A 23,112-nucleotide genomic window follows, 5' to 3' on the forward strand; every position below is an offset into this window, starting at 1 on the left:
CCAGTGCCAGCAGCGGCACCTGGCACCTCAGGCACCCACCAGGGGTCCCAACAAGGCCCATTTTGCCAACACCTGTCCTGCAATGGGCCCTCCCACTTGCCCGTGTCCACAGGCTCAGGTTTATCAAGCACCATCAGTGAGCGTTTTGTTTTGGAAGCCACCATTTTGACGTTCCTAGGATGCACTAGCATGGTGCTGCTCCGTGGGTGGTAGTTCACTGGAAGGCACTTCCTTAGAGCAGCCTTGGGAAATCCCTGTGACCAGAGTGACTGCTTCCTCCATGCCACTCCTGGCCTATGCCATTTCAGGGGATGTAGAGGATGCCTCAATTACCCAATTAGGCCTAGTGGGGCCTAAAAAGATATACAGAAGAGATACTGAACCTAGCTCACTTACTGCTGGCAGATGTGGACATTGAACCCGAACACTAAGTTCACAACCAGCGTTTTATCCACAGGGCTGCCCTACATTTCACATGGATCTTAATCTGCCTTTTATCAAATCTGCTGAGGCCAGAACTCTGACCACCCCAAGTTTTTTTCTACTGGGTAAATCCGCAACAGTGCTTGTGAACAGCAAAGTCTTGCCTGTGACAGTCGTGCCAAATCCAGGAATGGCGTCCACTTTTGGGGCGGAAGTCAGCCTGTCCGTTGTTGTGGATCTGGGATGAGAAACGCAGGAGCCTCCTGTAGCCAGTGGAAATGGAGGTGTTGACAGCTGAGGAGGCCAGGCAGTTCTCTTCCAGGGCACATTGCAGCATGAACATGGGGCGGTCTTCCAGGTATGATGTGTATTCCACTTCCTTGGCATTGAGGACAAGGTCAGCTGCAGCTGGAGGCCAGAAAAGAAAGGGGAGTCTTAGCCCCGACATACAGACTTTTCAGGCCAAATATGATGCCAGCACCCTCCATGTTGCATTAGCTGTGTTTTTCCGTACTGCACAGCTATGTTTTCCTATATATCACTATGCTTCTTACATCCATGGGCTTAGTGAGGTGGTCAAAGATATTGAAGAGCATTGAAGAGTTCTGGATTATTTTTTGTTAAAGCACAACATCAGATTATTTATTTTTTTAAAAAAGTTTAAAGCTTCATTTAAAAAATCCCATGTTGCTCTAACAACAACAAAACCCCCAAGATCTCTTTATAACTGCACACACAGAGTTCTTGGGCAGCTTACCATCGTATGGTCTACTTGAGATCTGCAAAGCCCTAAGGGGAGGCCTTTATGGGACCTTGTAAGCTTTAAAGTGAAAGGCCTATTAGAGAACACAATCAATCACCAGAAAGACAAGCAAAACTACATACCACTCAGACACCTTTTAATTATATCACAGTGAGAAAGAGATAAAACCACCAGGGATTATGGAGGAAAGTGAATCCCTTTTATGCCCCCCCCCCCATTTGCTGGACCTATTTGTCTTCAGTTTGGCAGACACAATTTACTCTGGAGGAGCTCCTGTGCCTAGAAATTCCATCCATTTTGGCCAAGAGGAAAAAGTTGTGGATTTTTAGATCCCTTGTAGTAGTGAATGGGGGAACAGACACCTTCCCTTTATGCAGAGATGCTCGGAACTCAAAATAATAATTTGAAGCAGAGAGAGCCCTGAGTGACTCAGATACAGATCTTTAAAACAGAGTTTTAAAAATTCACCAATACAAGGCAAATCTCATTTATAATGGCAGCTGTCACAAAACAAAACAACAAAACAAAACAAAGATCCAGGGCAAAAAATATAAATGGGAGGTTTGTCTTTCTGGTACCTAGAAAAGGAAGTTTCACAACTCACTTTCTGTGCAGGAAACGCCAGCTGCAAAGCGCCCACCTCCTCTGGGGCAGAATACGTGGGTATCGTGGCGGCAGTGGGACAGGGCCATCTCTGTCCCAGAACACTTTGTCCCACTCATGAGAACATCACTGATGCTCGTTTCTCCATACCAGTACCAGGTTTCCTAGCAGAAAACATAGCAATGGAAGCAGAATTTAATGCTAAATAAAAAAAAGAACAATGTATGCTTTACAATACAAAATAATAATTGCAAGTTCAGGGAAACATGAGATTTGTCATTTCTGAGGCTCCCAAGACCCAGCAGCCTACTTTGCATGGAATACTTGAAAATGCTGAAGGCAGCTTCAGACAATTTCTCATTTTTCTTTTTGAAGATTAAGAGGCCCCCCATCAAGGATTCTGAAAGTCCTGGAGCTTGCAGCAACAAACTCATTAAACTGCGTCTTCTTCTGATGCTAATGCACAGCATGACTCCTGTGCTTTTACTAAGTAAAAGAGAGAGAAAATAAGGTACTAGTCCCTACTCCCCATAGGAAGAGTGGCTTCACTATCCAAGCCTATCAGTGCAAATGAAACTGGGGCCGCCTGGCCCGACTCCTCAGGCCACAACACCTCCACAGGATGCTCTTCTCAGCAAAATGTCACCCCACACACCCATGCCCACTTCATCCACAATTACGGTTTCTGTTGGGTTTTACTTCTGTTTTACTTACCAGATTTCACCAGGACTGGCAAATCTGAATTAAATGGGAAAGCAAAAAGTGATGACATTTTGATGCTGCACCAAACTTGCAGACACGATTAGCACCGAATACACAATCAATGGCAGAGTGGAAGCACCCTCAGGGGTCCGTGAGGAGCCCTTTAAGAACTCTCTCCCGCAGGAGGCAGTGATGGCCAGCAGAGGATCAAGCAAACGCACGGAGGAGGAGCTACCAATGGCTACTAGCTATGCTAGCGAGTGTCACTGTCAGAGGCAGAAGGTGCTGGGCATCGCAGGGAGACAGGGTGCTGCTGCACTCAGGTTCCGCTTGCAGGCTTCTCACAGGCATCTGGTCAGCTACTGTGTAAGCAGGATGCGGGGCTAGATGGCCTTTGTATTAAGAAAATTTTAAAAACTATCTTGTAACTACCCCTTGCTAATCAGTGTATGAGTCCCTCCCTACTAATCTAAATCAAGTTTGTTTTTTCTAAAAAGTTTATGAATCACCTGTTGCATTAATCTGCCTTATAACTTCACACAGGCAGTGTCAGGACTCAGCTACATTAGTAAAAAACCCCCACAGCATTTTGAATGCATTATAAACATGCAGCACCAGATGGCGCAGTAGAGCACAAAACCTTTCTATGTGATTTTACATAGTGTTTTTATTCTTTTGTTCTAACAATTTAATTTATGACTTTTCTCCTGTGCGTAGATCCACCCTCAGTCTGAATATATTTGTGGTTTTTGCAGCTATTGCTTTGTTCCTATTGATTATTGCTATTATTTACTGCATTTCTTGAATGCAAAGTGCTATACCTGTCACATCTACAACACCCTTATAAGAGGCCACTATGATCACCACCACGTCTCAGCTGAGGCCGAGATAAAGCACATGACTTCCCCTAGTGCATTCAAGGAACTGTAGCTTACTCTTCACAGAGCTACAATTGCTAGCACCGTTAACAAACTACACTTCCCAGGATTCTTTGGGGGAACTCATAGTGTATATGCAGTCCCACAAAGTTTTGAAATTAAGGCTCCGCAGCTCACAGCTGTGAAAGTTACAGAGCTGTACTCTTTCTTCTTACAATTTCTAAGTACAGTGGTACCTCGGGTTAAGTACGTAATTCGTTCCAGAGGTCTGTACTTAACCTGAAACTGTTCTTAACCTGAAGCACCACTTTAGCTAATGGGGCCTCCTGCCGCCACCGCGCCTCTGGAGCACGATTCCTGTTCTCATCCTGAAGCAAAGTTCTTAACCTGAAGCACTATTTCTGGGTTAGTGGAGTCTGTAACCTGAAGCGTATGTAACCTGAAGTGTATGTAACCCGAGGTACCACTGTAAACTCAATGCATGCTATCATTGTCATGGCATAGTAGGGGGAACAACACAGCAAAATGCTGTGTCAGTCATCACACATTCTTTACCCAAACATTATTGGGGGGGGGGCGGGATCTGCTACCATTCATTGTCTCTTGCAACCCCTAAATAAGCTCTCAAGTTTTTTTGCTACCATCTGATACTTGGATCCAGGAAGCATCTATTTAGCAGCTGGATTCCAGACGGCTGACGTTTGCCCAAGAAGAATTAACTGAATTATGAACAAATTAAAATGCCACCTCCTTGAACTCACTGAGTAATGGAGACCTGGCACATGTCCTGGAAAACAGGCAACAGCTCAGTAAACAGCAAGTCAAGCGGCTTGTTGTGCCTTTTTCTCCCATTAAGCTAACTAGGAGCCAAGCACAGCAGATGGGCTGGTGCGCGAGTGGCTTTTTCCTCAAGTAGCTGCCCTGCCCCAAAGTACAGGACTGACCACTGCTGCAAAAAAAGGAGGAACAAAGCCATGGTATGGAAAGCTTTTAGAAAATATCTATGCCCACCTAATAGAGGCGAGAATATTCCTTGCTCTCTTTTTCTGCTAGTTATTTCGAATCACTGTGTGAAATTCAACTCTGCCAAACCCTCTGGTTCCCTGGCCCTCAGCCCCCACACCAAACCTTTGTGTTTTACCATTCACAGAGACACTCCTGCCATTCTGATGAATTTTTATTTCTGCCAAGCAAGCCCAATCTTTCACTTCCCACTCAGTAACTGCACATCTAGTCACCATTCCATGACTGGCCCTTCCTCCATGGCAGTCAGAATGGGATCAGTGGCATTACAGCAGCTTAGGCGAGGGAAGGCAAGGGTATGCAGCTGACAACCAGCCGAATCTATGTACAAAGTGGTAATATACTAAGCTCCTGATAATATACAAATCAGGCGTAACCTTACCTTATTTACATATCATCATCAATCTTCAGTGCAGTCCAGAGACCCAACAAATTGTTACAAAGCAATGCACAATTCAGATTTACAAATCTAAGCAGTGCTTTTTTTCTTAAAAAAATGTTTAGGGGTATTCTCATTTTCCTACTCATATTGAAATACTGCCCCTCAATGAGGCCAAACTTAGATTCACAAGATGGTATGCATACTCCTGCGTCCCCCAGAAAAAACTCATTGAATATAAGAGTAAAAGCAGAGGCAAACAGGGGGCACTCCTGCAAGGCAGCAGATCTGCTACCTGATATCAGACCGCAGAGGCCTTTTCCAGCTAACTTTCAACTTTCTCTGCCTTTTCTCCCAAACTACCAACTTCCATTTGCAGTCTCCCCTTAGCTCTGCATGTGCAACCTTCCCTAAACTCTGATGTGTGTCTCATTCAAACAGAGATATCATCAACTATTTTCTAATCATAGATTGTATCCAAGGCAGGTCCCATTGAAATTAATGGACTTAAAAATTACTCATGGCCATAGATTTCAGCAGGTCTCCTCTACGCAAGGCCCAGTGAGCTCCCATCTGTGTAGTATGTGTAGTAGTGCGTAGTTCATCTGGCTATGAACCAGCAAGCGGTCCAATCAAGGACTGGCCAGCCAGCAATGTAGCACCATTATTAATATGTCAGTACATCTGCAAGGGAGACCTAGTGTGAACATGCTAATGCTGGAACTGTATCAGCATGAGTGAAAGGGCTGCTTCAGAGCTGAAGAAGCAAAATGGTCTTGGTAGGGATGGATGGATGTCTGCTACTGGTCCATGTCAGTTTTGCATGTGTTCATTCCAAAGTCCACTATATTATGTTTCCACAGTAATCCATGATTAAAATAATAATAATTCTGCACACGAAGTCGTATTTAAAGAACAAGAGCCAAGTAACACATCCCATTGGTGCAGGGATTTCCTGTTGTGCAATGGAACGTTCCCCCTCGCTTCTCCCCATGTATGCCACACACCTTTCCCAAATCTGCTCCAGAGGGTTGGGGGAACACATTTATGGGGTGCACAGGGGCAGGAGGTGAGAAGTTCCATTGTGTAAAATGAAACCCTTGTGTCAGTGGGAAATGATAGTTGACTGTTGCCTACTATTTCCTCACAAAATATGCATTCCTATTTATTTTTTCATATGCATTTTGTTACATTTTTGTTAAGTGAAGTACTGTATCACAACATTCCAAAGAATAACTGCATTCCAACTGCATTTCACTGTAAGTGCTGCAGATTAGCCCATTAAATTAGTTCTAGAATTCTCAAAGAATGGATTCCTCAAGCAGACCCCCTCCGGCTGGACTTTCCTCCCCCTACAAAGGGTAATCTATCATCAACTGCCACATAGGAAGGATGCTGATGACTTGTTAATATTGTTTATTGTGTTTTTAAAATATATGACTGAATGTGACTTGTAAGCCACTTTGGTAAGATCCAAGGGTTATCTCAAACTATGTTCTACTCAGAGTAGACGCATTACAATTAATAGGACTAAGTAAGCAATGCCCATTAATTGCAATGGGTCTTCTCTGAGTATAAGTAACACAGGCTATAACCCTATACCCTGAAAGGCAATTGTAATAAATAAATAGCAAGCATCCTTTGCTGGGGTCTGGCTTGGTCCTACAACACCTGGTCTATCAAATGAGCTGGAAGGTTGGGAAATGCAACAGACTGTTCTTGAAGGTTACTCCAACCATCCTAGCCTCTCCTCCTCCTCCTCCTCATCTGGTGATCTGATGATGCAATTCATTGTGAATGCAATGATTCTGGACTTGCTAGAGCAATTGGGCAGCCAAGCTTTGAATTCCCAGCTCCACCCTGAACACCACAAATCATCTATTAATTTATCGGCATGATCTGTTTTGAGTCAGAAGTGCTGCCACAATAATATTGTTGCCTGTTATATAAACGAGGCCTCCCTTGCAACATCTGTGTGTTTGGAAGGACAACAGAAAGCTCACTCTGTAGCCAAGATGCACTTTTATAACTCATACCATGGAGATAGTTTGTAAAGTATTGGAAATTATTGAAAGTTACGATAAGACCCTGAAAAGATGAACACCACATCAATAGCAATGGGACTGTTTTGAAAGCACCTGTTATGCAATGCTAACATACTTTTTTTGGACTGGGAGTGAAGTTTTCAGTGTAGTTTGGTTTTGGAAGAAGGGATGTCATGGATGCTTTAGCCGAGAATCCTGCATTTCAGGGGGCTGGACTAGATGACCCTCGGGGTCTCTTCCAACTCTAAGATTCTATGAGAAGCCAATTGTGAATGGAGCCTATTGTCTAGCACCTGTGAGGTCGCTAACACTCCAATTCCTGGAGCAGTTTTTAAAACATTATTATTATTATTTAAAAAATTTTTGCTAGCATACCTTCCTTTTTATTCAGTTCCACACAAACACCTCATTTAGTTCTTAACATTATTTTGTTTATTTTTTTTTTAAAAAACCCTCCTGTTTGGTTTAAGGCATTTTTGAACTGAAATGTTTCTGAGTGGCTCAGATTTACTTTTAACTTAATGGTTTCTAATGCTTGAGAAATCACGTATGCAACCATCTTATTGAGCATCAGGCACACTGGCTTGCCCTTGCGATTGAGGGGGCCGGAACACGCACACCACACGGCATGCTGATGTGTCACACGCACATCGTGGGACGTGCCGATGAGCCCCCCCCCCACGATTTGACGTGTGACATGAGCATGTAGGGAAGTGTGTGCATGAGTGATGTAAGCGTGTTGCGTGGTGCATGCACATCACCATGGAATACTGAGGGGGCTCAGCCCCCTCCTTGAAATTTCCTTGGGGGTCCTTGGCCCCTTGGCTCCCCCTAAATGCCCCCCCTGCTGAGCATGCAGGAGAGGCCTGTGTGTGTGTGTGTGTGTTTGTGAAGTCTGACAGCTAAGTCAGCACTGAACTCGCTAGCAAGCAAAAGACACACTGTGAAGTCTCTGGTAAAGGACCCCTCGCGACTGCTGTTAAGACATTATGCATGTCCTCACACTTTCAGCCATGAGAATTAAAGGTCTTTTTACAGGAGACTGAAATTGGCTTTCTCTATATCTGATTGGCAGCCCACATTCCTGTATTTACTACATAGGAAGCTGCCTTATACCAAGTCGGACCATCAGTCCATAAAGCTCAGTATTGTCTACACTGGCTGGCAGAAGCTCTCTGGAATTTCAAACAGCATTCTCTCCCAGCGCTGCCTGCTTCTCGTAGTTGATGGAGACTGAAACTGCAACCTTTTACATGCAAAATGTGTGCCCTGCTCCTTAGCTTCAGCAAGGAGGGCAAGATCCAAGGCAGGGAGGACATCATAAAGGGATATGCTTCTGAAGGGTGAATGAACTGTATGTACCATCACTTCTGCAGCAACACACGGTCTAGTTAATTACATTGCCAATGGCCCCCTTGACCGGCTACACACACATATGCCTAGGGTGCGCCCTGTTCCACACACAAGGGTCGCCGTATATTCCAATCCAGGGTGCAGCCTGGAGGAACACAAGGGCCTTTTCTCTTGCAAGTATCAGTAGCCCCGGCCACAGGAAATGCCCCACATCAAACAGCACTGGCCCTGCTTATGTCAACACAGCTGAGAGATCAGAAAGCATGGTGTTCCATGGATGTAGTTGCCCTCAACTCTTGAACTAGGAGTTGGCAGCCACACAAGAAAATAAACCAAATCTCTAAAGTGAGGCCTTCCAGCTCCAGATTTAAGAGGAACACACAGTAGACTGTAGCACTAGCTCCCCTTGCTGCCACCTCCTCTAGCCTTGACAATTAAGGTGTGTTTTGGCACCAGCTTATTTCCTGGGGAAATGTCCCAGAAACAGTTGGTGCTTTTTTGCAACACATTGGGGGTGGGGTGGGGTCACCAAAGGGAGCTCCACTTTTGGGTACTGTTGCAGAACAGAATTCCTCATCTAAGAAGACCTCACTTCCCAGCAGCGTTCTGCATAATGTCTGAACAATGTCAAAGGATGTGGATGCAGCCCTGCTCATTCTGCCCCCAGTGTACTCTCACTGCTAATCTAACATCTAACCGGTCCTTTCTTAGGAAATGCTGCATTTTGATGCATTTCCCCTCAAAGTACAGTAGCTTTGAGCTAGAAAGGAACCAGGTGTTGTGAACTTTCTGGGTCAGCTAAAGTGGAAGGTTCCACTGAGGTCAGGGGGCCAATGCAGTTGCAACTTGCCCAACTCTCTGCAGAGGAGAACGGAGCACTAGTTGCCCCCTTGGCAGGAAACCCAAAGCGTGGATGAGGAATAGCAATGTTTCCTTGAGCAGAAAATGCTCGAGTACAGCATCAAGTAATGAGCAATAACTGTGAATTTAAGTCTTAAATGACCCAGGAAATTAGGGCCTTGTCACAGCATTCAAAAATATATCAGAAAATAAGTGGGTGGCTGCAAAAAGAGGGGCCTGAGTCTGGGAAGAGCTGCTGACACTTCTCCATAAAATAGAACAATCCCCATTTATGTAACTCCCTGAGCTCCTTGGAGGAAGGGTGGGATACCAATGTGGTTAATCAATAAGCTCCATGGCAGCTGATGACAGGGAAACTGAAGCCAGAGGCCCCGGAGGGAAAAGACTTCAGGCAATGTGGATATTAAGGCAGGTGTGTCCTCTTAACAAGCTTGGGACTAGCTCTGCGCAGCCACCTGTGGATTTGGTACCTTCCTCATCCCAACCAAAAACACTCACCAAAATATGGGTGGTCATCTTCTCTCGTGTGGTTGGACGTGATTTCATCTTAAACATTCTCCTGAGGTTCTTTCATTTCTGTATTACATTTTACTTGTTGCTGCAAAGCTATTATACTGTCCACTTTCTACCACAGTTGCTTGTTTTAATACTTCAATAATTTTCAATGAATACTGTAAGACCATATAGCTTATTTCACAAAGACATTGTAACTCTCCTGCAGTGACCTAAAACCAACATTACTACTTTCTCCCCATGGGTACAAGTTGCCCTTAAAGAAGAACTGGATTATTTGGGTATAGATGAATGTTCAGTTTCCATGACCCATTTCAAATCTCACATGGTCCAATAATTTTAGGCCTCCCTAGTTTGGCCAACTTTTAATACAAATGAGGTTACGATTCTCTGATGTATGACTGGAACATTCCTTAAAAGCAGAAGTTAAGGCTGCTTGTAGCTCATGCTATTGGAATTAAGAGAGTCTTTGAGGTTAAGGTCTACTGACAGCTGTGCTGCTTGTACACATTGCAGCCATGTGAAGCTCCAGGTGGTTCCCGTCATGCATATGAAAACCTCAGTGCATTGTGGACCAAAAGGTGAGTGTGCCCCTAGCAAAGGAAGGGGAACCTGAGGCCCTCCAGGCCGTTGAACTAGGGCTCCCATCACCCCTAACCATTGGCCAAATGGACTGAGGTTGGTAGGAACTGGAGCCCAACAATATTTGGGAGGCCACAGTTTCCCATCCCTACAATAGGGACACAGCCACCATTTTGTCTTTCTTTCTAACTTTTTAAAAGAAAGGAAAGGAAGATAGGAAGGAGAGAATAATGCAGAAGTATGGGGGCATGGAAAGAGAGACGGAGACAGCCAGATAAAGAAGGCAAATGAGTATAATGAAAAATGATAAGTGGTTCCCAAGTAGCAGGTTGGTGTTCAGATTGGATCCTAGGTAAAATTGGCCCACTAGGAAACCAGCCAAGAGTTATCAACATACCTGGAAGGCGTGGGCAGCATAGCCAAGGCCCAACTGGCGGCAGACCACCATGGCTTCTATCGTGCCCCATTTGTCACTGCAGACTGTGCCCCACTTGAGTGTGCCGTTGAGCTGCCGGAGGACTTCCACCCGGCCTTCGTAGGGCGTGCGGCCACCGCTCAAACGTATCTGTAAATTATAAAAGAAGAAAAATAAAAAGTGATAGCTCCTGTCACCAAAAAAACAACAACACAAAACTGGTCCTGTGCAAACAGCAAAGGGAGCAAAATTCATTTCCTGTTGAATTTTTCATGTTACTTAGAAACTCAAATCAAATTGTTTGTGCCAAGACAGAGGTAGAAAGTGGTTTTTTGTGTTGCTGCGCTGGGATAGATATGAAAACCTTTCGGTCCAGAGCTGCTGATCTGATGCCAGTTCTAAGAAAGCACAAGACAAACCAGAGTGTGGACAAGCCTTAGTCATAGCAGCTCTGTACCGCGTGCCGTGTCAGAGGTGGTGGCCTCTGAATACTTTGTTAGCAATGGAAAGCATTCTGCTCAGGGCCTGCAGGCTTCCCAGCAGCATCTGGCTGGCCCTTGTGAGAACATGATGCTGGGCTAGATTGTCCTTTGGGCTCTTCTTATGTTCCTAAGTAAATCCCATTGAGTTCAATGCAGCTTGCTCCCAAGGAAGTGTGCACAGGGCAATTCTACACAGAGCACTAAAACAGGGAAAGGAGAAATGCAACAAGAACAGTCCCAGGCAAATTAACTTATTAAAAGTCAGTAGCATCTCCCTGGCTGGCCTGTGTGATTTCTAACAGCTAACACAGTTCTGTCTCTACTTGACTTGCAAGCATCCAGATAATCATCCAAAGACCCCTGGTTTTTAATGGCTGAATTGCACAACGGGCTCATCCACACACCTGTTTTTCCTGTTCCTAGAAAGCACAAGGCTGAGTGGTTTTTCGCGTGTTTGGTGCTTTCTAGGCACAGGGCTGAGCAGTTTTGGAAAGCCAGCTCTTTAGAACTAAATTGGAACAAAATGCAACCTGTGAGAAAGCCCAGTTGCCGTTTGTTCCAATTCAGTGGCTAAGCAGCAGGGCAAATGGAGGTGTGGATAAGCCCAATGTTGATATAGTTTATGCAGAACTATGGGCAAGGTCACTATGCTGGGATGTGTGACAACATTCTCAAGTTCAATAGTGACCAGAGCTTTAAGTGTCCAGAGCGGCACTCCATTCACTTAGAGATTAGCTGGATTTAGCGACCTTCAGGCCTCCTCTGGGATCTACAACTATGAATTGAACCTTTTACAATTGGCTCTAATGCTTCATCAGTGGGTTTATGGGCTGAGGTGATTGGGAGTTGCTTGACTTTGTTTCCTGAACTTTCCACTTCTCCACATCACTCATTATAGGAACAGCTTTTAAATGCCTTCCTTGCCCATCTGTCCCCCACCCCCTTAATGCAAATGCAATTGCATATTGATTGGTGGTTAATTTACCATTAGCTGTGTACCATTAGCCTGGGAACTTTGCTGTTACTTTTGATTTTAGCAGACTTGTGGATTGGCCACCCCTCAGGATCAGGTCTCAGAGTCTGCCCCCTTCCCCCAGGATATGGGACCTGGGTTTAAGAAAAGCCTTGTACAGTACATTACAGAAGTTGCAGTGCCTCTTTGGCTGAGGGTCTGAAGCAGATGTTGATGTGATCTATTCCTAAAGGAATCTCTAGTGCCGAGTATTACAGAGATGGGCCCAAATGTTTCAGTTAGAGAAGGGCTTCAGATCAGCTCCAATTGTCTGGTATGAGGAAGCTTCCTTAGTGTCATTTAAAGTTGCATATTTCAGAAAGTTTTAATGCTACCAGCAGTGAGAAGCACAGGAGTGTTTATGAAGCACAGATCTTGGAGAATGACTAGCATGCTGCTCTATGTTCTGCTCTCTGGGTCTAAAAGAACACAGATGTTAAAGTGAATGGAACAAGTAGAGTCTGGCCAAATGATCAGGATACAAATCCCACAAGTTCAGTGGCCTGCCTGCCAGCCAAGATCTTGAGCCAACATTTGAAGGTGACCTCAATGTGAAGGGCTGAGCAAAACCTCTTCTCATTCTCATTAAACTAAACACATATTTAGTAACACTTTTAAGAAGTAGTCTAAAGCATCACCTTGGGGTGGGGTGGGGACACAGTAGCTACCTGAAGAGCCCATGCACATTATTGGTCTCTAGCCATCTGTGGGCCCATGCTGCCAAGCACTGGATCCAGCTTTTACTGTGCATTGACAAATGCATTGTTTGAACATCTGCAGTGAGGTTGAATCTCACATGACGGCTTCTTCAAGTGGCTGCCATTTTGCCAATATAGTACTGCAATGCAGCACATCAAGTGCCCAGCTGCATCAGACTCAAGTGCCATCTAGTCAAGCATCCTGTTCTCCTAGTTGGAAGCCAGATGTCAGTGGGGAGCCTGCAAGCAGAATGTGAGTGGCCACACCACTCTTCATTTCACAAAATTTGCTTGGAAGGGACCTGCACATGTTGCCCCGTAGCTTTATTTCTAGACTGCCAGGAGGGTTACAGACCAACTTTTAAAAAAGAACAGAAAACCCACAGTCTTGGGCATCTGCCCAGGGACGCCATTGGAAGCTATCTTAGCCACCTTGGGCAAAAGGTTGGCAACTCCTGCTCTGAACCAACCCCAGGTCTGATCTGTTCTGCAGAACAGCATTAGCAATACACAAACACATGTTATGAGGGTGACAACGAGTCTCATACAAATACAAATGGCTGCCCATTTGCAAATATGTTAGCACCATGAACCATAGGACTGTAATAGATTTTGTCCTTTGCTTCAGCCTAGACTGGAGTTGCCCTTAGCTCCTTGACCCATACGACTCTGCTGCTATGATCCCTCCAATACAGGTGAACAACAAATCCACAAAGACATTCCCAAGTGTTCTTCTGGCCCAAAGCACATCCCTTGTGTTTCCTTAGCAATACTAGTGAATAAGCAAGTTGTATCCCAAAAATATTATTCTAGATTGAAGGGGAATAAAGGTAAAGGGACCCCTGACCATTAGGTCCAGAATAGCTCAGAGTAAAAACCTCCAGCACTCTTCTGGACATTTTGATTGTGGCTATACTATTTTGTGCTTCTAAAATCGAAAGAAGCCTATTTTCTTGAACTTAATGATCAATGCATGACATGTGGCATACCCAGGGGTTTTTTCAGCTGGAACTCACTGGAACTCAGTTCTGGCACCTCTCAGGTGGGCACCATTGTCGTTCTAAAACAATGAGGAAGGTTCCCATAGTGAGTTCCAGCACTTCCTTTTCTAGAAAAATAGAACTGGGCATACCTGATAAAGGAAGTAACATTGATCAGAAAGCCATGGGCACAATCTGCTTGGAAGTTCTCCTGCACCATCCTGGAGACCTCCTTTTGACTAGAGATACAAAGACTTCAACCCTGAGATCTTCAGAATGCACAACTGTTGTCTACTATTGAGCTCTGGATCTTGATATGACCAGGCAAGGGATGGAGAGCTCTGTATTCAGGTTAATGTTACATGACTCCTTCTATACTCCAGCTTAAGTACTGTAGCCTTGAGGATAAAAAGACCATGCAATGTTTTTCCTTCCCTCCTACTACCACTTTGTTCAACATCTTGTGTGATGAAAAGTGCAGGAGAATTCAAAAAGCTTGCTCAAAACTTTCTGACATTTTGGTTGATCCTAATAAAGCTGTTGTGGAACTGTGGATTTTGGATTTCATCCATAGTGGGAAAGTTTTGATGTCATACTAAACCCTAGTTTAGCATAACAAAGACCTACTTCGGATAGCCTTAGGTTTGCTTATTCCCACCTCTTTTCTCTTCCTTTGGTGCTTAAATGCAGCTAGTTGTTTCATAAACTGACAACCTGTGAATCATGGGTTATGAAGCTAGTTTGTTTTAGTTTTTAAAAAACACAGTAAACATTAGCTACAGCTTAGGATACCTACGGCAAGCTAAACTGTGGTTAAGGGAAATTGGAAGCCAAAGCCATGCTAGGGGAGGGGCAGGCAGGGCAGCGTGCAAGCCCTTCCCTTGAACTCATCTAGGTTCATTCTTGGCATGTTCAACTATGGTTTAGTGTGACATTTCAAAATGGTCAGCATGGTTTGAACTTTCCAACTTTTGCAGTAGCTGTGGAAAAGGTTGCTGGTTTTCTGAAATATTCCTGTGAATTAGCTCCTGTGAGTTAGCTCAGAGTTTATTTCCACACTTGCTTGTGTAGGGGAACTGTTGCTTGTGGAAAATATCACAAATACCAAAAAAAGCAGAAAAATGGTTCTCCCATTATAGACAAGACAGCTCTGTTCCTTACCTGGTTTTGGAATCCCATAGCTGGAACATTGCATCTAACAGAAGCATCTTCTTCATGAGTGCAACTTCCTAACTGGGTGCTGAATTTGCAGTCTGTGAAAGACTTTTCAAATCCTTTGCAATTTGCTTCAGTGACATGAATGGGGCCCATACCTTGAAGAAGAAACAGACATTCTCAATTTTCTACAACAAGTAAGATGAAGAAACGTTGGATTTCAGATATCATACTTCAGAACTCTAGACTTATCAAATCCCAAGATCTAGAAACTTCAGATACTAACCCAAGAAGACCACAGAGTAAGGATTTCTGCTAAATGCTTCTTGCCACTTTTTTAAAACTGCTTGAGAAATTATTTCCAGTAGTTTATTTTGCTACAATAAAGAGGCCAGAAGGAAAAGAAAGGCCAACTTTCCACTTCTCCATCATTTATAAACTTCAGCTGGGGAACTGGAAGCAAAATATATATTACCCAGCACTTTTGGCAATTTCCTCCCCGCCAGGAAGCTGCACTTGATCAAGCTCTGACATTTCAGTGGGAACTAGGATACTTTTTCCAGGGCAATATAAAAGAACAGAAAAACAAGTAACTTCAAATACAGGTGGGCTACTTGAGGAGTCCAAGATTGTTTGGCCTTCTGAGGATACAAAAGGATGTTTTGAGCTTGAATAAGGCTTGAATAAGTATTTTATCATAATAAAAAAAATTATTTGGTTTTTTGGGTGTAGAATGATTCACACTTCCCACTTTAACATGGATAAAACTGGGACCTAGTTAGCCAAAGTTGATTGCTTGTTAAGCCTGAAGCCCTTTCTCCAATAAATCTGTTGCAGCCTGGACCTGTGTGTGTTTACTGAGAAGTCTTGTGGCATTGAAGTAGGTCCCTACAATACAATAGAGGCCTTAGCCTCTAACACATTCAGCTGCTTTGCATGAAGAAGGTTCTCGGTTCAATCCCTGGCACCTCTGGCTTAAAAAAAAAGTGTGTGATTTTCTTGACTTTTTAAGGAACAAGCAAAACATTTCCAACCAAGGGCAAAGTGCCTGAGCCAACACCTGTCCCAAGAACCCATGAATCAGAAGATGCCACCTTCTGATGCAGAGAGGCTTTGTTTGGGAGAGTGTGGAGCAGAAGCAGCTTTTCCAGGAGTCAAAGAAATGTATCATTGGCTGGGAGGGTGCAACTTACCTACACCCACATACAGTAGATGCATTTATCACATGTGCACTCCATTCTTCATCACAAAAGCTCAAAGCAGCATGTCTGGGGTTGTTCCCCATTTATCCTCACAGTAACCGGCTCAGGATCTCCTAGTGTGTTTCATTGCTGTGCTGGGCTTGGAGTCCTTGTTTTCTCAAGTCCAGCACTTTCTCCACTATACAAGTGTTTGCATGTGCAGGTGTATTTCTGTAGTTATAGCCCTTCACTAATGGCATACTCTGTAGACCCACTGAATTAATAGACATGATTAACCTAGGTCTATTAATTTCAATGGGTCTACTCTGAGAAGAGGTTAGTTGTATACAATCCATAATGTGAGGGTTTGGAGCCAACTAACTGATGTGAAAATCCCCAGTTTACCAGATCAAAGAATCCTAGAGATGGATCTGTCGGATCTGAGACGCAGGATGCAGTTATAGCATCCTTGACAGAGGGCTGTCTGGCATCTGTTTTAAAACCTCTAATGAAGGAGAACCCATAAATACCTGAGGCAGCCTGCTGCACTGTCAAACACCCCTCACTAATAGAAAGCATCTACCCATCAGTTCCTAGTCCTAACGCCTTGAGACACAGACAACAAGTCTGATCCATATTCTGTTATGACAGCCCTTCAGATATTAGAAGACCACAATCATGTCTTCCCTTAATCTTCTCTTCTCTAACCTAAGCATATCCAGCCTAGATGGGTCTTAAGGACTTAAGAAAGGCCCCAAATTCATTTACGCTTGCATTTTGCCCCCAACATATGAAGCCACCTTTTTGGTTACAGCATTGATCCATCAAACCAAATATTGCTTGTTCTGGCTGGCAGCAGCAACTTGCCAAGGCCTCACGTAGAGAGAGGTCTTTTTCAGCTCAGCCACCCAAGATGGTAAAAAAGAGAGAGAGAGTTTCCAGGGTCTGACTGTGTAATGTGGCAGCAGGCAGCACGTTTGAGCCCTTCACGTGGCAGCCAAACCTTTTCGTGTGATGGCTGGCACTTCTGCAGCCATAACTGCAATTAAATTCACATCAGAGAACTCTTGTGTGCTGCTTGGCTGGCAAGCTTGCATTTTTAAGATTCCAGAGAGCTGCAGTGTGTCTCATACGTTTTTATTCCTTTTCCTTTTCCTTCACCCCAAACCACACAGTTTGGAGGCATTTCACCCTTCCATTATGTTTTATGGTGTGGTTTTTGGTTAGGTAGTGGATAGTAACACAGGCCTGGGGGATGATTTGGAGGCTTGAGGAAGAGTCCATGGAAACGATTGCCTCGCAAAGCTGCAAGGAACCTTCTTTCCCAGCTTGAGGACCACGCTCCCTGCTGGGGGCCACATGCCTGCGATGGATGGGGCCACAGGCAAAAGTGGGTAGAGCAGCCCTGGAAACCTTTACCCTGTGCACAGCTGGCTACTTTCTATCGCTGTGGTCCTCCAGATGCTGTTGGACTCCAACTCCCATCAGCCCAGGGCCGCATGGCCAATGGCCGGGAAAGATGGGAGCTGTAGTCCACCAACACCTGGAAAGTCATAGAGCTCCCCATCCCTGTTCAACACAAACACACTTCTCCATGCAGGCATTATCAGAGTTCAAGGATACAACCCAAGAAGGCAAAAAACCCATGGGGAGCGGGGGGGGGGGGTCTGGGCAGCGAGGCCGCATAAGGACCCTGGGCCTGTTTCCCGCTTCTTAAAACCTAAAGATTTGTATGCGTCCAGGAAAGTAGTTTATAACTTCTCTTTTTAATCAGGCTTTGGAAGTCTCCTAGATATTTTGGCTGCTGGGAGTTTTCTAATTATTTGTTCATATCGTGTTTGATTGCTTTTAACATAATAACCCCATTATAGAGGGAAATGAGGATATACTTTTAAGCAATGAAGATGCAAACCAGCTCCAAATATTGCAAAATGCTCCTCTGCTCCTCTCCCTTGCGTCACATTCCCGTACAGGGATGGGGAATCCCCACCCCTCCCCCGCCAGTCCAGAGGCCAAATGTCACCCTCCAGGCCTCTCTATCTGGCTCTCAGGACTCTGCCCAAGCCCCACCTGCACCAGCCCTGCTCTGTTCAGTTTAAGGACCTGCTCCAGCCAGGCCAAAGCACCCCAAGAACAACAGAGGCTGATAATGCCTCTTGTTTGCCTGGATGGAGTTTGTGTGTCAAAAATCTGTTTTTTGTTTCCCGTTGGCTAAAGGTAGGAGCCACATTCATCGCGCCACCTGTTTTGCTGCCTCTGCTGCTGCTGCCCTCTTTTGCCTCTGGGCTCATCCTCTGCTGGTATATGTCCCCCTGGACGTGGCCCATAAAGGAATGCAGATCTGGGCCAGAAAAGATGCCCACCTCTTTTCTAGCATGATAAAGACATTGAACCCAGGCCTGGGGTGGGATCAAGTGCACCCCTCAAGTAAACAAGTGGTTGTCATTCACATCTAGAAGGAAAAACAAAAGCTGCAATGCAGGACAATGTTGCGGTGACAGCAAGAGCTGCAACTTCCCCAAGGCTGAATGTCCCAGCCTCCACTGATAAGATCCCCCACAGGTGAGATCAATGTGTCTCTGTACAGACACACTTTGCACCCCTCTGTGGGTATTCAGAATATCTGTGAGTATGGACCATGGTCTTGCTACTGCATAGGGACATAGGAAGATGCCTTGTTCCAGGTCAGACGACTTGCCCTCTAACCTGACATTATCTACTCTACATACCTATATCTAAGCCCTACATGGCTTAAGTCCAAGCTACCTGAAAGACCATATTCCCTCATATGAGCCTGCCTGAAATCTTTGGGGGAGACCCTTCTCTCAGTCCCACCACCCTCACAGGCACACTTGGTAGGGGAGGGCAGGAGAGGGCCTTCTCGGTGGATGCTCCAGACTATGGACCTCTCTCTCTAGAGAAGTTCGACAGGCTCCCTCCTTGTTGTCCTTCCACTAGCAGGTGAAGACTTTCTTGTTCCAAGAGGCTTTTGGGAACCAACTGCTTTTAATGAAAGGCTGATACTGTGCTATTTTACTGTAATTATTTGTATGGTTCTCTCTTCTCTCTCTCTCTCTCTCTCTCTCTCTCTCTCTCTCTCTCTCTCATATGTGTGTGTGTTTAATTTTTCCAATGATGGTTTTTAAAGTTTTTAGCTGTTTTTTGTTTTCATCTGTAAGTCACCCTGAGTCAATACTCTCAATGGCAGCAGCTCTTCAAGGGCTGCTGAGTTGCTGCCCAGCCCCTGATGCTTGGTCCCTTTATTTTAAACCAGAGGTGCTGGGGATTGAACCTGGGATCTTCTTCACGCAAAGCAGGCGCTCAGCCACTGAGTTCTTCATCTTGCTGTCCCGACAGCCCACTCTAAAGGTTCCTGAACAGGAAGCACGCTTACCTTGCCCAAGCCTTGCACCCATAATAGCCTCTTTGGCAGATCCAAAGCCTAGCTCTCGGCAGACCACACTTGCAGAAACGAGGTTCCACTGGTCATCGCAAACAGTTCCCCATTCCCCATTCATCAGCACTTCAATGCGACCTTCGCCAATCTTGGCTCCTCCCTTTAACCTCACCAGTGGAAACTGAAAGATAAAGACCAAGGGGGAAAACCCTTAAGTTCACAGGAATGTAACCGTCACAGGCAGCTGTCTATAACGCAGAGCAATTTGCTTCCTACTAGGAACTGGAGATGAAATTAACTCAGTTTATAGATGCAATTTCCCTGAATACACTACTGGAGGTGGCAAATTGTTGTTAAACATTGTTTTGAAGGAGGGATAGTTAAGTGATGCCACAACCTAGGGCACGATTCATTGTGGGGATAGAAGAGTCATTTTCTCACATTTTCAACCTTTAATTCAATTCTTCACATTTTCACAGCAATTTCCTTTTTGGAAACAAATAATGAAATTCCGCATCATTTTAGTGATTTTTTAAAATGTAAATTTGTTTATGCAGTTTCTGTAAAGAATCCCAAATATTATCTTTTTGATGTACACTTTCACTTAATATACACAGTTTGATACAAATTATTTGGTCAGAGAACTGCATCACAAAATTTGGGGAATGCTGAATCTTGAAGAATAGATGTGTTTTCAGTTTATATACTGGTTTCAGAAATGTGAATTAGGTAATTTCTCATTAAAATGCAAATAAAATTAAATTTTTCCCTCCCCCAACTTATGGGCACTTCAAGGAATATGAGGTAAATCCTGGCCTACTTTCTTTTTAAACTCTGGGACAGATTAGGCTTCTGAGTAGTCGACAGGTCAAGAGGAGCTTCTGTGCCCCCTCCCTGTGATTAGCTGAAGCAGACTAGATTGTGTAATCCTAACACATTTGTGCACATTTTCTAAATTTGGATGAAGGAGGGAGAAGAGATGAACTTGCATGGTTAATTTGATTTGTTTGACAGAATTTTGTATCAGGTATAAAGATCTCATCTTTTCAGCCTTTACTGATAATGATAATGATTGTTGAATTCCAGCTCCTGAAAAGTTGGAATTAAAAAGAGACCCAGCTATGCCCACTCAGGAGTATCTAAAGCTCATGTTCCTTCAGGCCCCCAAATCCAACAAGAACATCAACAGCTATGAGCCATAGGAAATATTTTATATAAACTGAAAACAGGTTCCTCATCCAAGGACACGATGTACATACTTCCCCATAAGGCTAGAGGACTGAAAATCCATGCTTCTATATAAAAAACAAATAGAGCAATTCTTGGTGCTGAAATAAATGCACTCTCTGATGACTTACAGGATAACAGGGCTGTTCCAGGAACTCCACCCCAGCTAGGTTAGTCTGAAATTCCATTAGGGAAAAAAACCTCCTTCTCCCACAGAACTCAGGTGTTTTGTGGATGCATTTTGGAATCAAATGATGGTTTGACGGACAGCTGAGCCAGACCAGAGTCTGGTGATGCAGTGCCTCAGAATTCCACCAGAGGGCTGGAGCCTCTGTCTGATTGGTTACCAAAAGGGGAGTGGAGCCAGTGTTTTGGGAGGGAGAATAAAAGGATAGTTTCTAAGATAGTTGAGCAGATAGTTAGAGGGAAAGAGCTGGAGCGATAGTCAGTTCTGGTCTGTGCGTGACAGCCGGATCTGCATCAACTGCGCAGCTCCCTTTGACAGCGGGGGGAGAGAAAGGGCTGGATTGGGGGGGGGAGAGCAGCTTGGGGGAGGGAGAGAACTTTTGCCTCCCTTTCCTTCCCCCCCACTTAAACTCCCCCCTCCCGTGTCCAATTAGCCACCACCTTCCACACAGCACCCCGCGCATAGCTGTCAAGTGTCCCTTATTTGAAGGGACAGTCCCTTATTCTGATGGTGTTTCCTGCTTGGCAGGGGGTTGGACTCGATGGCCCTTGTGGTCTCTTCCAACTCTATGATTCTATGATTCTATGATTCTATTCCAGGGCCATGTCCTGCTGCTGTCCCTTATTGATGGATGTCCCTTAAATGTCCCTTAAATGATGTCCCTTAAATTTCAAAGGAAGCAGCTCCTCTCTCTCCCTCCCTCCCTGCCGGCCAGGGAGGAGGGAGGCTCCAACTGTGTTGCTTGGCTGTGTTGCTCACCCAATAAGAAGTCTAAGAATGACTGGGGGGTGGAGCTGGCATGCCTTGTGTGTGGCTAGTTAATGCAAGCTGAGGGGTTTTTTGAATGCTGGACGCCATTTTGTTGCACGTGCTGCTGCAAACTTTGCAGTGCAAAGCCAGGCCGGGGAGCCATCTTAAGTTGAGGCTGCATAGGCCTTGTGGTGCATGTGATTCAGATTCTATTCAGTTGAACCTCTGGTTACAAAGTTGGTTGGACAGTGTTCTCAGAGCTACCAGCATGAGTTTGACCAGACTGCAGGAAGACAGGAAGACTGGAGTGCCTGGAACAGGTGAGGCTGCAGGTCCCTTATTTTGGCTGCTGGTCCCTTATTTTCAAGGCTGCTGGTCTCTTATTTTCAAATCTGTAAGTTGACAGCTATGACCCTGTGCACGCTCCTGGTCCCTCCAATGACAATGGGTAGATCACTGCCAGTTTTTTATACTGTAAATAGACTGCAATCTTTTGGAAGTTGGAAGTGCCTGGCTGAGGCTAATCAATCCAGCTCCATAGATCTGTCTGCAACCTAAATGGCATCATGCTTCCTGTGTTGCAATTTCTATCTCTGCTATGAATGTAGGAAACAAGTCGTGACACTAAAGCAGGGGGCCGGTCCACTGTCCCTCAGACCTTGTGGGGGGCTGGACTATATTTTGGAAAAAAATATGAACAAATTCCTATGCCCCACAAGTAACCCAGAGGTGCATTTTAAATAAAAGCAGACATTCTACTCATGTAAAAACATGCTGATTCCTGGACCATCTGTGGGCCGGATTGAGAAGGCAATTGGGCCAGATTCGGCCCCAGGGCCTTAGTTTGCCTACCCATGCATTAAAGTGTGGCAGCTTTTTTATACAAGATGGGATCATGGATCCATAATCTCCAGGAGTGCTGCTAACCAGTTTCACCAGCATCAAACATTCATCTATATATAAAAAACCCCCAAAACCAATGCTTGTACTGTATGTTCCTTTGGGTAGTTTATCTGTTACAAGTCACAGTTATATAACGGAAAGGAATTGTCCACATTTAACATCTACATAGCAAGAACAGCAGACAGCACGAGAGAAACAAGGAGCTGCAAGTTCAGCCAAGCCAGCCAGCTCAGCAGTCAGTTGGCTTGAACAGAAGAATTTTGAACAAGAATGTGGCAAGTGTTTTGCCAAGAGCCTTGCCATTTCCAGCACTAAATGGAACATACGCTGTCCTCAGTCAAAAAACATCCCAGGTCAAAACAGGAGGGAGGCTATAAACGAGGCCTTGCACAATAGGAACACTAGCATCGTTACAGTACAAATGTTGCTCTGATGGACTGAAGAAAGATGCAACTTTTTAAGAGTAGTAAATGTAGCTTGAGTTGAGTACATCTTCCCTACTGACAAACAAACTTGCATTTCTGTTCTAGAGTGGTATGCTTTGGAAAACGAGGTTCAACGTGGTTGTTGCTTTCCTGCACCATTCACTCTGAATTGGGG

At 44.8% G+C, this 23,112-nt stretch overlaps 1 protein-coding gene across 2 annotated transcripts in view; it reads right to left on the reverse strand.

Annotated features, from left to right (window-relative positions):
- LOXL2 (lysyl oxidase like 2) overlaps positions 1-23,112 on the reverse strand; it is an 80,342-nt gene that overhangs the window by 12,201 nt on the left and 45,029 nt on the right. For both annotated transcript variants that reach the window (XR_014520215.1, XM_083480505.1), the window contains exons 6-10: positions 19,443-19,626; positions 14,874-15,025; positions 10,523-10,690; positions 1,791-1,953; positions 588-831 (exon numbers count right to left, since the gene is read on the reverse strand). Coding sequence is in view for 1 of the 2 variants with exons in the window: in XM_083480505.1 (XP_083336631.1) it covers positions 588-831; positions 1,791-1,953; positions 10,523-10,690; positions 14,874-15,025; positions 19,443-19,626 (911 nt within the window). In the remaining variant the exon portion in view is untranslated. The remainder of the gene's footprint in view (positions 1-587; positions 832-1,790; positions 1,954-10,522; positions 10,691-14,873; positions 15,026-19,442; positions 19,627-23,112) is intronic.

The sequence above is a fragment of the Podarcis liolepis genome (genome assembly GCF_965112155.1).
Source record: "Podarcis liolepis genome assembly, chromosome: 16".
NCBI classification, from domain to species: Eukaryota; Metazoa; Chordata; class Lepidosauria; order Squamata; family Lacertidae; genus Podarcis; species Podarcis liolepis.